This window comes from Rhododendron vialii, chromosome 12a (assembly GCF_030253575.1).
Source record: "Rhododendron vialii isolate Sample 1 chromosome 12a, ASM3025357v1".
NCBI lineage: Eukaryota > Viridiplantae > Streptophyta > Magnoliopsida > Ericales > Ericaceae > Rhododendron > Rhododendron vialii.
In genome coordinates, this window is record NC_080568.1 from 1824013 (window position 1) to 1841597 (window position 17585).

General features: G+C 38.1%; 1 protein-coding gene across 8 annotated transcripts; it reads left to right on the forward strand.

The window, feature by feature from the left end:
- Positions 1-609: 609 nt before the first annotated feature.
- LOC131311833 (rRNA (cytosine-C(5))-methyltransferase NOP2C) lies at positions 610-16637 on the forward strand. 8 transcript variants are annotated; one of them, XR_009195608.1, is made up of 15 exons: positions 610-829; positions 1528-2030; positions 2128-2252; positions 4201-4600; positions 4967-5114; positions 6034-6171; positions 7105-7167; positions 8243-8364; positions 9427-9595; positions 10256-10467; positions 11758-11858; positions 12554-12635; positions 15234-15295; positions 15998-16282; positions 16391-16637. XR_009195608.1 is itself a non-coding variant. In XM_058339419.1 (14 exons), exons 2-14 carry the CDS (start codon positions 1953-1955, stop codon positions 16110-16112), a joined length of 1815 nt encoding a protein of 604 aa, XP_058195402.1. In that variant the 5' UTR covers positions 610-829; positions 1528-1952; the 3' UTR covers positions 16113-16637. The 8 variants fall into 8 exon arrangements, 7 of the variants coding, with proteins under 7 accessions (XP_058195402.1, XP_058195404.1, XP_058195403.1 ...); XM_058339419.1 differs by having other exon boundaries at positions 15998-16637; XM_058339421.1 differs by having other exon boundaries at positions 2134-2252; positions 15998-16637.
- The last annotated feature ends 948 nt before the right edge of the window (positions 16638-17585 follow it).

The window sequence follows — 17585 nt, forward strand, 5'->3', positions numbered from 1 at the left end:
CCTGGTGGCACATTGTGTTTTTCCGTACCGGCAAACTACGTCCTCAATTAACAAAGAGGAAGAAGATTAATTACTCGGTGTCATGGGGCACCGTCACATGGTATTTTTACACTTTAATTCATCACACATTGTTAAAGGAATCCATACCAAAGGTTTTCACAGAATTTTATGGTGGACAAGAATATTGGGGCACCACATTGCGGTGTTTAACACTACCAAATAATTTGTCATTGAGTAATGGGCTGGAGAAAATAAGGGGTTAAGGTCTAGTCCAATTTGGCTAGTTTGGTGTGTCCAGTAATCAAGTTTTTTATGTTCAACAATGATTAAAACGGTTCATTTTATCAATCTTGTCGAGAACTTTAGCTGTGCAAAAAACCATATTGATTGGTTACGAATCAATAGCCGATCGAAACACATTTATTTTAAAATAAATATATTTTGATTAGATATTGATCGATATTCGACAACATAATTTTTTGAATAATTGATTCAAGTTCTCAAAAAACTCAACGAAATCAACAGTTTTGATTATTATAGTGGGCATGAGATTATCCCCAACAGATCACAAATTGAAAAGGAATGGATGGACGTAGCCCAAACCGGACTGGACCTTAACCCGGAAATTAGGGGTTCCATAGTGCACCGTTTCCTCTCTGCACCATCTTCTGATGTCATCGTTTCCAAATGAAACCCATATCAGAAAAACCAAAGCAACGCCCTACTCCCGCGCCTCCAAACCCAGGCAGTCAGTGTATACGTCTCTCACACCAACGCCTCCACACCCACTTCTACTGACGTCAGCCTTGCGTCTCTGCCGTTTCACACGGTAAGCACTCCCCAAATGTCTGATTATTGCACATAAGGTGTTTGATGTATCACTTCCACTTGCTTCGGCCAAATTGTCTTGCATTCTTTTGTTTTGGCTATGTAAGAACTCCCCAAATGTCTCTGAATTTTAGAAGTACTTATTGCACATAAGGTGTTCGATAAATTGCTTCTATTGGAATCTACGAATACGAGATTAAGGCTTTTTCTTTAAAAAATACTTTCTTTTGGCAAATTATTTTGCATTCTTCTGTTTTGGTTGTGTAAATTATCTATTATTTTGGATATTGGAGCACAATTAAGGCTTTTTCTCTCGAACTACTTACTTTGGGCAAATTGTTTTGCATTCTTCTGTTTTTCTACTATTTTATCTTGATCACTTTTTTCAATTGATCGTGCCCATTCATTTGGTTTGCGTTTTGACAATGATTCAACTGTGCAAACCATATATTCATACAACTGTTATTAACTGTCTCCCCCAGTTGAAAAAAAAGAATACTAAGCAAAAGATTAAGGATAAGAGTCATAAGACCTAATGACAATACATTTTGTGGTGTTTCTTTTTTTGGGTGCAATGTATCACTGCTAGGCACTCCCGATAGCCGGAGACGGCATTGAGTTATTGCGTGTTGAAAGGTTTGGGATGAGGGTTGTCTAATGTCTAATAATGGACCCTCACACGAAACTGTTTTTGTGTAGGTCACTTTGCTTTCTTTCCACCTTCTCAAGGCAAAGGTCCCTATACCGGTGTTTGACAGTCGCTCAAGGTTCCAGTGAGTGTACACTGGAAGACTTCTGACGGACTTCTCTCTTAGCATAACCAGTGCCCTTCATCAACACTAGTCGGCTCTCTTTGGTGTTTCTCCTTTCTGTGAAATTTTGCGAGACCAATTCTACCGTATAGGAACTAGGGCTCAATTATATTCCCGCATATGCCTTTGTTTTTTTTCCAATTTACACACATCTCGACTATTTTTGGGAGATCAATTTCACTGTGATAGAACATAGCTCAATTAAAGTCCTGGGCGCAAATTCTAAGTCCTTTACAATCTGTTCAGTTTTCCATGTTGCTTTTGTTAACATAATCAAGCTCCAGTTTCCATGTCGATGTTCATGTATTTTGAATGAAGAAAGGGAGGGCTTTCCTCAAAACCATCTGCAGAAGCTTCCTCTCACTGCAACATAGAACTCCTGCTCCTCCTGTACTCTTTAAAACCTCCGTGTGTGTGTGTGCTGTATTCCGTGTTTTTGTATTAAGCTTTCTTGTTCAGTATCGGCAATTGTTCCTCACATTTACAGCTACAGATGGATGCATCTGAACGTTACCACTACAACCCAACCCTGCAATGGAATCCTAGGATTGAAGAATACTTCATCAAAGCGTACGGAGCTGACCATTTCGCTCGCATTTCCAAAGCCCTAACGTATGCCAAATATACTCCTTTTATTGCATGTTAACTCTATTTGACAACTTGAGTTACTTATTCTTTTCTATTTCTGGCATGGAATTCCTTCCACTGTCTTTGTTAATGTTGAATTCGTTTTGGAAGTTGAAAAAAAAGTGTAGAATTCCTGGGCTTTGATTGCTGAAAACTGTAGGAGGAAAATAAAATTTTGAGTTAGCAATTATAGAACTTCTGTATCCATCTCATTGGGAGAAAATTCAATATGAAAAAGAAACAAAAATATCTTTCCCATGAAGCCGAGTGGTTCAATATTATTTGGAAACGGATACAACTCAAGTGTGCATTTTGCGGCACCAAACAAAACTCACACCTTTAAAATTGCAATTGGACTTCGGATTTTGAATTTTACAAATGTATTACATGCTTTCAAGTCCTAAATGGAAAAATGCAAGTCAAAGTGTGAACTATGGATATAATAGTATGCAGGCAGCAGAAAAAAAAAGCAGAGAAGAGATTATGGATCAAAGAATGAGTTTAGGAAGTAGGTTTAGGGCTTCATAAAAGATGCTCATGACCGGCTACAACATAACCACGTGGTTATTCCATGTTCAACTCCTAAATTGGTTTGTGACAAAATCCATACCAAGAAATCCAGAATTTCCACTTTATATAGTTGTTACTAACATTATAAAACTGCTTCTAATATATTGTGAAGTGCTTTTGTTAGTCTTTTATATGGTTGCTACCCATAACTTGACCAATTTGTAGTCTTTGCAGAGCTTTTCTAAACCCATAGAGAGTTATAAGGCCTTTTCGTTGGGTACTCCTTTTGTATATGGGTGGCATTCGCTTTATGCCTTCATTGTGTGTACTATCCATTTAGTGATTGGGAAAAAAATTCCATGAAAGTCAAACATCGAGACAGGTCCATGATTTAATATGTCAAATTCAGTAAAGGAGAACTGTAAATCAAGCTACAAATAACAGTAGCAAGTTAGCAACATTCCTACAATATCTTATTGGCCATGCTCTTTGAGTACATATTTTTTTTCTAAAGTATGAAGCACGAGGTGTGGAAGAAGTCCAGCGAATCTGTTATCACCTTGGTTGTCCACTGGGTGCTGAGTTGGTGATCCTTCTCGATCTCTGTGTTTGATGTGGGTCATCCCTCAATCAATGCAATATTTTTGTTTTTTGGAGACATAGCTGGCCAAGGAGGTGTTTGAGGGCGGCTTGGCAGGCAGCTGTGTTATGCCAACTTTGGACTGCGTGGAGGGGCATAATAATAGATCCTTTGAAGGCGCTCCCTCAACACAGTCCAAAGTTGACAGAATGGGAAATTTAGGTTTAAAAAGATACAGTTTGAAGAAGTTTGGTTTCGTCCACACGATATATTTCACTTGGAAACTTATATTGTTGACGGATGTTATGTGTTCAGTTGGCAGAACAAGATAAAAACATAATAACTGAGGTTGTACATCTCGCTGCTGGATTACCGATTACGTCCACCCTTTTGTCTGTCAACATTTTGAGACTCGAGCGCTAACATTTTGTACCTTGTACAGAAGCCAGCATAGTTATTAAACTCTGCTGTAGTTACTGAGTTTTGGCACCCTCCCAGCCCATCGCGTGCGCGCATTGTGGGTGGGTGATGGGGTGGAAGAAATGGGTGTCAAGGCAGGAATAAACATAATGACATAATGCCATTCAGAAAATACTGAGATTTTGTTGCTGTAATAATTTCTGTTCTGTTTTTATGTGTCAGAAATTCCCTTACAGGTTAGTGTCAAGCCGTAAGAGGTTGCATTGTATACTTTGACTGCATATCTATTAACCTTGTTTGTGAGTTCTATAACGAATTCTTACGAGATGTATCTCAGTCTTTTATTGCTCAATTGCAATATACATAAATATCTACCTATTTAACATCATTGCTCACCATTTTGAGCACACATGTTTTGCTCAGGTCTCCGTCTTGTTACTCATGTATCCGTGTTAATACACTCAAGTCGACAAGTGATGCCATTATTGAGAAATTATCGTCAGCTCTGCCGGGAATAAGGCAACAAAGTGGTACTGATGGCACGAATCAGAGTGACACCCATGCTGAATATCTTATTGGCCCAGATCATAAAGAATCTTATATTCCCCCTACATCATATGACTTAAAAAAGGCATATCTGGCAGTCTCTGAAAGTGGTCAAAACTATCATGTTTCTAAATGTCAGTTACCTGGGTTAGACTATGTTGTGTTTGTCAAAGGTTCAGGACCACACACAGTCAATTATGGTTATGCACAAGACAGACCTCCAAAGGAGGTAATTGTTAGTCGTAAATGTGCTGAGGCTGTTCTTCGGGGTGCTCAGGTAAGCTGAGTCTTAAAGTGCCTACATATCAACTACATCTGCTGCCTAAAATTTGTTTGCAAAGTAGTTTTTACTGTTTCATTTGGATCATGAACATCACAGGATTTCCTTCTCTTGGAATGTGGTTGTTACTGCACATCAAGTAGTTACTGCAAATCAACTATTTAGTGTTTCTGTTGTTTTTTCTTCTATATATTTCTTGTCATTGTGGGGGATGTGGAACTTAAAATTTGCCAATGAAGAACTTTTATATGGTTGTTGAATTCTTGTAAATCCATTTGTTTTGTTTCTCTATCCACCGTGTGATCCTGACAAACAATGATTACTGGGTATTCTTTCCATTTTCCTTTTGTATTTCTTGTCTAGGTGTATGTTCCTGGTGTATTGGCTTGTAGTGCTCATGTTGAGAAAGGGGATGTGGTTGCAGTTTCAGTTGCTGTGGAGCAGCCTGGCCAGGATGGTGGATGGGTTGTTGGTATGACTCGTGGGACGGTTCTACAGGGATCACACATAGGCAAGACATCCTCTCTTATATGCACAGGAAACTGAATAACTATTAGCATAAATGTTTTTGTCGTTTGTTCTTTCAACCTTGATTCTTGGGAACTGAGGTTTTAACCATAAAATGATTAAAAACTTGTGACATATAACTTGATGGAAGTGATCGGATATTATCATTAGATTTCACTTCACAATGCTGTCTGTGAATAAAAATGGAGGTTGTAAAACGTCTTGAGTGACTTCAATCCCAGTCTTCTTCTGTTTTCCTTTCCCTTATTTTGCTTCTGTTTTTGGGTAATTACAATGAACTCCCCTAAAGCTCGAACACTGAACTTCCCTAAAGTTGGAAGAAATACAGTAAGTACCCTCACTTTGGTGTAGTTACACCATCCTTTGAGATTTCCAATTGCGTAGCACTTGCAATTAAGTTTTAGTTAAATGATAGGAAACGATGAGCTTCATCTATAGAAATCAGATTCAAACAGTAATGGCCCTTTATTAATATAGTGGAAGGAAAAAATATCACCACTAACTCTTCTGCTAATCCTCTCTCACCATTCCAATGCCGGCTCTACAACTTGAATAACTAGTGATCATAGCGGCGCTGCCCACTCACTCTCTCTACCTTCTTGTCATCTCATCTTACATGTCTCATTCTTGCATTTTCCTCTCTCTCTCTCTCTCTCTCTCTCTCTCTCTCTCTCTCTCTCTCTCTATATATATATATATATATATATATATATATATATCTATCTCATTGTAATACCCCTTTTTGCTGCAATTGTTGGCTTTAAACGCTCAGAAAAGCTTATGACTTTTTCTCTCAGTAAATCCTAAGAAATGCTCAGCAAAGTTTATTCCCCTAATCTGTTTGTGCCGACACAAATATTTGTTGTAATGTCAGGGTTGATTTATTTGTTTTTTGGTTGTAGATCCTTATTTTTTGGAACGAAAGGGCTTGTACATTGGCCAAGGAACCACAATGATGTCAAGAGCTGGAATGTTTCGCGTTCTAAAAGGAACTGCCGTGGATGTGAATGATAGAGTATTTAAGCTTCCTTCCTTTCATGGTACAATTTTTTCTGTGACATGGGAAGCATGCTTGATATCGATTATATTCTTAACTATCAGTTTTCTGAATATATTGCAATGGTGATCATCTCCCTATTCATCCTTTCTTCTTTCACGATTTTGTTGCATCTTCCTCTCGTAAAATAGGAGCACTTGCTTGTTGCATGTAATTTTTGTGAGTTGAAATTGGTACTTTTGGGTGGTTGGTGATACGCACGCAGACAGGTGGGCATTTGTCGTGGAGTATCATGTCTCTGTAGTTTGTATTGTCGTGGTAACATTTCATACAAGATATGAATCTCTATATCTTTCCATTGTCGTGGTAACATTTCATACAAGATATGAATCTCTGTATCTTTCCATCGTGAGTGTGCTTATGTGGATTAAAAAAAGTATAAGGATGTGCACATGCAAGGTGGAAGACAGTTCAAACCAGATATGAGCATTATAATTTATGGCAGTGAGGAGAAGACAATATGACAGGAACTTGAACACCCAGGAGAAGTGATGCACATACATTACTGGGTTTTCTTTCCTTATGTTTCTTTTCATTGTATTTTGTTGGCATGGGTTTCTACTGTTGCCTGCTTTCTTTATCTATCAACAGCTACTGACGAATATTTCTCTTAGTTGGATGGCTTGACCTTTTTATCACTCTTTCTTCCTTTTCTTTCCTGCCCCACCCAACTAAGAGAAATTTTCAGCAGGATGCTGATAGAGAGAAAGCAAGAGGTGACAAAAGACCAGTACAGATTGAAGCATATTGAGATTTGAGATAAGAAGCACTAGTGCATTCCTGGTTCATCTATCTGTCTCTGCGCGTTTGAAATTTTACTATTGGTTGTTGAATAATTTTTCAAGCTTCGTACTTGCTGTTCAAAAAGTATTGATTATCTTTTGATCTTCTGTTTCCCGAAACTTGTGGATTTCAGATGTTCTTGAGGGGGAAATATTCCTGCAAAATCTGCCAAGCATTGTCACAGCACATGTCCTTGGTACTTATCTCAGTGTGATATCATTCTTACTGATGTTTCTTCATGCCTCCCTGCTGCTTCTCCTTTTCGTGATGGAAGTAGTGTTGCTAACCATATTTTGTTGTAGATGAACTGTTTTTCTTACAGTTTTATAATTTCTCTCCTGTCAAGTGGTTATGGTAGTAATGGTAGGGAGAATGTAAATCAGCTAGAAAAAAATTTATTGTTTGAAAAGTATGTGATTTAAACACTTCTCATTGCATCCCATTTGAGAATTGACATTGTCTAGTTCTATCTTGGCCCGGAAAGTATTGTTTAGAATGAAAGTTTCAAAAGTGCTTATTGGATCTTGGCATTGTGTGGATAAATCTATGGAAGTCCTCAAGTGTTTCTCACACTTTTTGCTTCCTGACCCAGAATATGGTAGCCATATCATTCCAAGACGATGCATAGGGGGTTAGTCAAGAATCCCTTGGACACTGCGTAAAAGGGAAGACTCTTTATGCATAGCCCCTTGGACTCACACCTCTTTCCGTATAAGCAAGCGATTATATGATGATCGTCCAAAACAGTTCTTTCATCGTACTAGGCTCAATCTATATTATATTTATGTATATATATGTATATAAATATATTTATGATGTACGTTGAAATGCATAAATCTGTTTTCTTATATATATAGTGGAAATATCGATTCTAAATTCCATCCAATAGTTGACAACTGTTTATTGTACTGTATCTGTTGCCGTTTGACAATCCCACGCTACCTTGTTCTGTAAACTAAATTTAGCTTGATCTGTGGCTGTTTTGTATAAAGATAGAGAAGCAATGACTTTTTTGGTTGCTGATGTTGGAATGTGGTGCATGTCGGCAATCTTGGATAAATTTGCTCTCTATTTGATGTTGTAGGTGTACATACCGGTGTCTGGTAGCCTAGTTAATTTGGATGGCTACCTGTAGTGTTATGTCTCATAGAATGCTTAACACTATGTTTTTTTCTTGGTTCAAGTAGAGTTAATGTGAAAATTTTGGTTTGCAGGGAAGATTTTCCTTTTTGTGTGACTTTTCTGGTGTTTATATTTTGTTTCTTCTTCAGAGCCTCAACAGGGGGAGAAAATATTGGACATGTGTGCGGCTCCGGGAGGGAAAACAACTGCGGTAGCAATCCTTATGAAGGACAAAGGAGAGGTGGTTGCAGTTGATAGATCTCACAATAAGGTGAAGTTTCTGATAGGTCCCACCACTTGTATTTTGTTGTCTTATGACTCCTGCATTATTGAATTTTGATGCACATTAGACTGACTAGCTCCAGATCAGGCAGGATGGCATCCAGCCCCCATGATCTTATATTGCTATCTCAAATTGACGAAGTAAACTCAAAAAATGGCCAAATAATGGATATCTGTTGCATATTCCTATCAGTGTTTTTTGTATTCTCCGTGGATGGGGTGTGAACAATAATTGAAAACTCATATTATTTCGTTATGGAGGGTGAATGACAATGAAAGAAGAGGTTCTTTGTTGTTGAATACTCTGTTGACATGCAAAGACTATATAAACAACTTACTATATTATGGAAAAGTTTTTGTCAGCGATGACTTGTGTTTTGGAAAGTTCTCAAACAGCCATTGTCTTTGTTATTATGATACCTGATTTTGAACTAGCAGACTGAAGCACCTACTTGAAAGTGAATCGCAAGGTTATGGCAAGTGTGGTTGATATTGACAACTTTTGCAAGATTTGTCCTATAAATGCAGATTTGATGTCATCTTAAATTGGTTTGGGCATGTTGAAATTAAGAATCCAGGTAAGGCTATTAGATAACCAATAAAATTGACATTAATTATCTCGGGCTGTCTGGCAGAATACTTTGGGCTTCTGTTTCTGCCGAGTGCTCTTGATATGCTAAGATTTTGAAGGTATTAAGGCAATGTGTAGCAATCTCTAAGCAGTGTTTCTTTTGCAAAAGAAAGTAGTTTGCTGTTGTTTAAAGTTCTAAAGTATCAGTGCAAAGTTCATAGTGCATGACACATTAAACAAGTACATCAATGTCTTTTAATGGTATTTGGTTAATTTATTCCACTGCATGAGAAATTCATGAGTCAGTTCCGTTAAACCACCATTAATGTTTCTGGGACCATGTGTTCAGTCCAAAACTGAGAATATTGACGTCTAGATGTTCTCTATTTTCTTTTCCGATGATGAAAAAGATTCCCATATGTTTCTTTTTGATCGGCAAAGGTTTCATTATGTTACTCCTAGCCTTATTTTATTTTGTAGGTTCTCGACATCCAAAAATTGGCTGCTGAAATGGGCTTGAATTGTATAACCACATACAAGTTAGATGCTCTTAAAGCTGTTCGGCAAAGGAGTGAATCCAACGATATGCACACTTCATCATGTGTTGCCCAAGAAGGGTCAGACAAAGATTCTACTGGCAATGCAAATTGTATGTTACTTCTTATAATACATTTTGTGTTTTTTGGTTTAAGATAGTTGTTGCTATTTGAGAGAACGTGCTATTGCGAGTGTTAGATTAGTAAAAAAGTGTTGTTGAGCAGTACATGAATCATGAGGGTCATATACATCGCAATAACAAAACACTTTAATATGATGAAATGAACCTAATAATGGATGCCTATTATGAATGCAAAGATGTAGCTAAATGTGTCTAACGTAGATTAAACCAACTACAAGGCCTATAGATTATCCATGGGCGATGCCTACAATTCATGATTATAACCTTCTGAAATTACCAAATCCTCTTGGCTCATCTCATTGACCACATCAGCATGAGTGAAAACTATGTACTTCATGTTTATCCCAAGTGTCCATATGGTTTTCCGTCCTAATGAATTAACAAATAAGAAGACGTGTATGGAAGAGTGTTTGACCTGCGTTAGGGAGTCCAACGGGTGTTGGTTTCCGACATGACATACTACCTTCTTTAAAGTGTTAGTGGAGCTTCTTAGATCTTCCTTGGTAGGTACATGTGTCTGCCATTGGGATGATGAACTTAAGCTCGTTCCGGATCCATTGTCGATATGCACATTATGATTTTTCCTCTTTGTTAGTTTTGCTTTTATCTCTAAATAACTTAATATTTCAGTTAGCAACGAGCAAGCAACACAAACAACTAAAGCTTGCAATGCTGTCCTCCAGAAGAGTATCCAGGGACATATTAATGGGCGTGGAAGAAGTCATTGCTTAGGTGGTAGGGTTGAAAAATCAGAAGGTTTTTATCCAAATAGCTTCGATCGAGTTCTCCTTGATGCTCCTTGTTCTGCTCTTGGTTTGAGACCCCGACTGTTTGCTGGAGAGGTTGAGTACTTTCTGAACAAAGCGTTCTACTGATACATAAGATTTATTTATTGGTTTTTCTTTATTTCATTCTTAATGGTATTGGTATAGTTTCTGTCCGGAGTATAAGTTAAATTTGTTCTGTATTCACAATGTACGCAAATGGATTTCCAGTTGTAAACCTACTATGATTGCTGATTACGATGACAGTAGCATTATATGAGGGTGCTGTGAATGTTGTGGCGCTCGTTTCTTTACTCTTACTGGTTTTTCATTTTCTCCAGATTTAGCATATTGGTGGATCAAGTACCAGAACCTTTATATGGCTTTTATGCTTAATTAAATATATTCAAAATTGCATTCTAGGACTAGGAATTTGACTGGCAAAGAAGCTGTAAGATAGATGCACAATGCATGTGGTAGTGTGTACTGCTAAGAAAGCAGCCAATGAGAGGTTGCTATATGCGGGACGAATGTCTTTTTGCTACAGGCCAATTTATCATGCTTCTTTGACACAAAACAAGCTCTTCTTCCATGACAATCGTAACTACTATAAAGGGCAGGGCGGTAAGCTATCTATCAAGAATGGGGGGCTTGTATCCACAATCCCAACGGGCCATAACTGCTCTCACATTTGCTACCTCCACTCATATGAACAGAAATAAAAATCAAATCATTTTGGATTTACAGCTCCTCCTTGGTTACTTATGCACCTCTCCTCTGTTTTCCTCCACTTCATGTCATTCATCTTCTTTTCACACTTATTGTAAAATTTACTACAAACACCTGATACTAATTCTACTTACCTCAGTGTATCTACACTGAAACTGGTTATACTATGGTTGTAAAGAACCTTACAAGTGGTGGGATGTAGACCAACATCTTGTTATGAAGGCTTGTGTCTGACTCCATTCTAGACAATGGAATGACGTCCTTGTGCAAAAACTAATTGCATGCTATTTGAGGGGTTCAAATTTCTTAATCGGATACATGTGTCAGACACGTATCCCACTCCCTTACCCATGTGTCCCAGGCGAGAAGTTACATGCATTTGGAAGAGTCCATGTGACATAGGCTGCAACATATAGGGCCGCATTAACATATCTTGTTATATGTGTCCCTGTCATGTTAATACATCTCTCAACATGTTCAATACTTTAATTCAAGATTGTTATTTGTATATGTATCTCCTTTTGTCTTGAACTTTATTTACAGTTTATTCATCCCCAGTCATTATTCTTTCCTTTCCTTTCCATCATTATTTCCTCTTGGTTCAACAAGAAGGCTAATGTTATTTGTTGTTTGATGCAGGAGACAATAGAAGGGTTAAGGAACCATGCTAAGTATCAGAGGAAAATGTTTGACCAGGCTGTTCAGCTTGTTCGCCCTGGTGGAGTTATCGTATATTCCACGTCCGTACTCACTGTTCAAGTCTTTTAAGCCAACATTCTTCTCAAAACATTTTGGTCAAGATATATATATATATATAGGTTCCGGTGAGGGATCCCTCATTTTATTTAAATGCGGGACTCCCCTTCCCGATTGAATTTCGATGATCCAAGCCGCTCAAAGTTATCAGAACGTGATTTTAAGGGTCCCCATGAGAAATCAGCAAAAAAAATGACCGGGAAGGGCTTCATCCGAGCAGTTTTCATTGAACGGTTCAAAAAAAACTGCTCGGATGACGCCCTTCCCGGTCATTTTTTTTGCTGATTTCTCGCGGGGACCCTTAAAATTACGTTCTGCACACATTGAACGGTTCGGATTTTCAAAATTTGATCGGGAAATGAAAGTCCCTCATTTTAACAAAATGAGGGATCCCTCACTTGAAAATTCCTATATATATATATATATATATATATAAATATGCAAAAGATCTTTGTTTATGAGTCAATTTATCCAATTAGACATGGATGTGCCTTGCTGCACTTGTAGAAGCTTCCTACTCGCGATTTAGTGGTGGCCCTTGTGCATGTATCTTACTTGGTGTACAATACAGAAGTGGTCCCCCATATCTTGTCCACGGTCTTGGCACTTGATGCCACATGTATGTAATCATGTCTATGTTTGTGAAGAGTGCAGTTCACATGACTCCTTCCAATTTCAGGTGTACAATCAACCCCGGTGAGAATGAAGCACTGGTCCGGTACGCTTTGGACAGCTATAAGTTTCTGTCGCTGGCATTACAGGTTTGACTACAAGTTTAAGCTTCACTTGTCATTCCATTGACGATTTAAGTTGTGAACCAAATCGCATTTTCGGCGTATACCATCACTAGAAGGAAGTAGCGAGATGTTTGATTCTCATATATTTTGCGAGGTTTAAATGTCATTGAATAATAAGCTAAATTTCAACATTATTAACTTAATGAAGTGGAAGATGAAGCTTGGGTTCATTATTGACCTTACAAGCATGTTCCTTCTAAAACCAAAGTGTGCATTGCTTGCTTTAGTTGTGGCCAATCGCTGCAATGTGAGATTGTTTGGGGCCTTGGTCGTGTTCTAGAGTAGTAGAGATATGTTGGCAAACTGAAAAAAGAGGAGTATATGTTTTCCATTTGCTATTGAATGCAGAAGGATGAAGCAGAAGGGGAAAGGGTGAATGAAAAGCCTGTGGTTAAGGGGTTGTTTGATACTTCACATTGCTTAATGTTCAGTGGATTTTGAAATATAGGCTAAAAATTTATTAAAATTACGTAGCCTTGTGCTTATTCAATTCTGACTTAATTTATCAATATTTTATACCCCACCATCGGCCATTCCTACACCACCATCCACAACCGTGGCCGGCGGCCGCCACTAGGACCACTACCACCACTCCAATGCTGCTACGACTACCAGTACCACTACTCCACCATTGCTGCCACTGCCACTCCAACTCTGCCACTACTACCACCACCACTTCATATTGGACAACACTCTACCACTGTCACCGCTACCATTACATGTGCTGACTTGAGTTTCTCATCTGGTGGGCACTGCTGCCATCTCTCCACCACCACCACCGCTCCAACCATCTCTCCACCACTATTTCTCCACCACAGCCCTTCCACCGCCACCTCAAACACTTAGCGACCATTATTAAAAGTAAGATAACGGTACCTACATGATATAATCAAAACTCATCAAACTTTGTATTGAACCATTTGTTTTGATTGCTCTTTATATTTTTACCAAATAGGGGTTTAGCTTAAACAATTTATCATTCAGTTTTCCATTACTTAATTTTTGAACATCTATCTTTCAGATTTATTGAACAATACCTGACCTAGAAGTGCTGAAATGCACATAGATATGGGCATTCAGACATTCATTAATCAAAAACATGTCAGGGCACCACAAAAAACAAATTAGTTAACTAGATATATAAGAGATAAATGACTAGTTCTTCAGTTCTGCACCATACTGCTAGTATAGTTTACCATATCGAAAATATAGAGAATCTTACTAAGTTTGACATGCTATAAAAAAGACGGTGAAAGTTCCTAGATGTAGTTTAGAATGTTTCTGCATAAATAATGGTGGGTGAGGGGCATCCTGGAGAAAGGGGAGGGAGTGGATGCCAGTGGCTTGGTAAGGGGGCTGGGATAGGTGGTGGACAGGGAATGGGAGGAACACTTGGCGGCTGAGACTGGATCCTTGAGATTGAATCTCTGGAGGATGGCTTCATCTTCCAGCATCTATTTGTGCAGAGATTGAATTCCTGGCAGCAGAAAAATCGGTATGCAGCACTTGCTTTTGGAAGAAATCAAATTGATTCTACTGGAAAACATGGCACAATACCAAGGGATAGAACTTCATGTTATGGAGAATTTGAATGCATGCTTTGCTGATGTAGAATATGGCTTTAATTGGAGCTTCGAAGGATGATAGGGAAGGGGTTGAAGAGTGGTACGGGAGCTTGGCCTAAGGTGCTAATGCACTGGATATAAAGAGGGAAAAAGAGGTGGAATAAGGATGTTAGATATATGACAACCATATTGGGACTATCCTTGTGTATGATAGAGCATTATGGGGGTAAAGATTTAAAGAACCTTGACCACTATCTAGTTACTAGGAAATGGGCAAGATCATAAAGTAGTGAGTCTTTTGTGTTGATCACTTGAAGAAATGGTATTGGCCAGGTTTGCTGTAGTACTCATTGCTAGCCTTTTTTTGGTGATATGAACACAAAAAAGATGAATTACTTCCTGTTTAAGTGTAAGCACTATCTATGTGATAATTACTGAAGGTGGAATAGGTTTGGAACAAATGTCCTCTTTGTAGATGGCTCATTCAGTAGCTCTCTATCTAAAGCTAGTCTTATCTTGGTTGCTGTAAAAGTATTTATGGCAGAAAAAGTGAGGCATACAGAAGTTCCTTATGGAGAATTACTTGAAAGTAAATGCAAACCTCTTAAATCCAAATCAGCATCACTTACTGAATCCTATAGTATACAGAAATGATACTTATGATTAAAGTCCAAAAGTGCAAGTAATGAGGTGCAACCATATGGTCGCTTACTTTGTTGTTTTTGTATGGGACCGTTGATTGCACCATAAATGATGCATTTTCCCTTTGCAGTTTAGGACGTCTTTGTGTCACGTAGTATGGCGTTGAATGGTTGTTGTCAAAGTAGTTGTACATTTTTGGAGGTACTTTGATTTTGGAATTCTCTGGACGAGGTATGGTTTTGAGTTTGAAAAATGTTTTCATCAAAAGTCTTACTTTAGCTGTTGGTATTTCAAGCTATGCAGTCTGACCCACAGAAAAGAAAACTATGTAGTCTGATTTTGCATTTCATTTCAGCATCCAAACGTTGGAGGACCTGGCCTTGTTGGTGGTTGTCAACTGTCTGACGGTTCCATTGAGTAAGTACTCATCCTCTAGTCATCTCCTACAACTATATCTATCCTGCAATCTTCTCCACTCTCTTATGCAAATTGACTATTGAGCCATTGGATTCATGGAAGAACATTGACATTGAAAACATGAATTAATTTTCCTGTGCTCTTTTCCGTCTCTGACTGATAAATACAATTGCAAATTGAAAACATGAAGGAATTTTCAATTGCTTTGAGTCTCTAATTGCAGGCCAATTCTTCAATACTCCCATAGTATCATTTGGTACTCCCTACAAATAAAAGATCGCCACCACACAATGTGAATCCCTTGTTTCCCAACCACCCAACAAAAGTGAATGATGGTGTCCCTACAGGAAAATTTGTCCCAACATAAATGGTTGGGAGTATTACGCAGTCAACGCCACATGGTACTTCGGGAGCGCTGAATAATTACTCCTAATTGCAATCTGCTAATTTTGCACTTTACGAAGCTCACTTGTGATTTTGCAAATGTTGATAAAATAAAGCATATATTACCAAAACTTACCTAAAGCTCATTAAACTGGAGACCAGGAAGATTTGATGTCCTTCAAAGCAGAAATCAAGAAAATCCTTTTCTTTTTTATACCCATATCATTAAAATCATAATAATCTGACACAAGTAGGAAAAAATACAACATTTTTGCAAATGTTGAGTTACTTTGACGATCGAGCTTCTCTCTTTTTCAGGGAATGGTTAAGACCCGGTGAGGAAGATCTTGTTCAGAGATTTGATCCATCATCTCCACTAGATACTATTGGATTCTTCATAGCCAAGTTCAATGTCGGCCCCAAAGATGACTGAGCTTTGAAATAAAGCAATGAGATAAGCATTCTTACATAGTGATGCAAGACGTAGGAGCGGGTATACATCATCGAAGAGATATAAGATCTACGGTTTCGGTTTATATGCTCCATCGCGAGATCAGTTGGAACTTCTTGTTAGAGGGTATGTGACCCGCGTTGTTTTTTTTGGTAAGTATGCATCCACAACCGGGTATGTCAAATGTGGAATCCATTTTGTTGTGTGATGTCATCCTGGTTGACTTTCTTCAAAATTTTCATTCTTCTTGAATTATGCAGGTCGAACATTTGGTAGTACCTCGTTAAAAAAAAAAACATTTTAGTACAAATGGTGGCTTGCAACTAATTATGGATACGGGGAAGTTCGTAGTGGTGAGTTGTTTTATGGGAATGGGAGTGTTATTGTTCTTTAACGTGATTGAATATGGTCAAAATTTAGTACAGCAATGTTGGTTTGTTGTAAAATTTAGTGGCATATTGTCCTTTTATAAGGGCACAACTATTGGTTTATGATGGCTTATTTCAACGGTGTTTCTGTTTTCCCTGGGCAGGAGGTGGGAAAAATGGAGATTTTATTTTCCTACCACCTTGTATCCCACTTAAGTTTGTGTTTGGATGTTGGAGGAAAGGGAAAATGTACTTCAGCTTTTCCAATATTTTACGAATATCCAACGTATCAGAATGCAAGAGAGTTCTTTTCTGTTTTTTTTGTCATTTGTTATTCGTAATCTACTTTATCTTAGGGGTACTCGGGAAGGAGATGGGTGCTTACGGAATTGAATCCTACCTATGTGCATGGGAGTATAAGGGAGGCATCAACTGCACTTCACTCCACTTGCAGAATAAAAGAGAGTTCATAGAAGCAAAATTTTTAAGCCGTTAAAACTGCAGAAAATATGTATAAAGCTTTTTTGCACATTAGAAGAATCATAAAATATAGTCTCGGCAACAGATAAATAAAAATCAGGATACGCAGGGCTGATAAAGAAGTTGAATAATGAATTGTTTACATTGGCTGGAAAACTTAATGAGCTTATTTTTTATTTTTAAAAATTGGACCAAGCGAGTTGATTCAAACAAGCATGTACCAAAAAATTGAAAAGAGCCCCATGTTAATTCAAGTTGCGCAATTGTATACTCCTCTCCTTGACTTGTTCAACGATGAGGTTGACATTTTCATTCTGGTAAAAGAGAGATGACACCATGAGTTCGAAGGAGAATCCCAAGTTCCCTGGATCTTGCTACACACACTGACCGGACGTACCGATGCCATGCGGGGCCCACGAATCTCGCACAGATGATTTGAGCCGTTTAATAAATTAAAAAAAAAAAACGAGTGGGCATGAGAAAAATCAGCTAATCCGATATGTAGATGCTCGATCCAACCTTTCATTTTTTTTATTCGTTTTCCGGATTTGTAAAAAAAATGGAAGATTCGATCGAATATCTACACATATGGGATTGAGTTTATTTT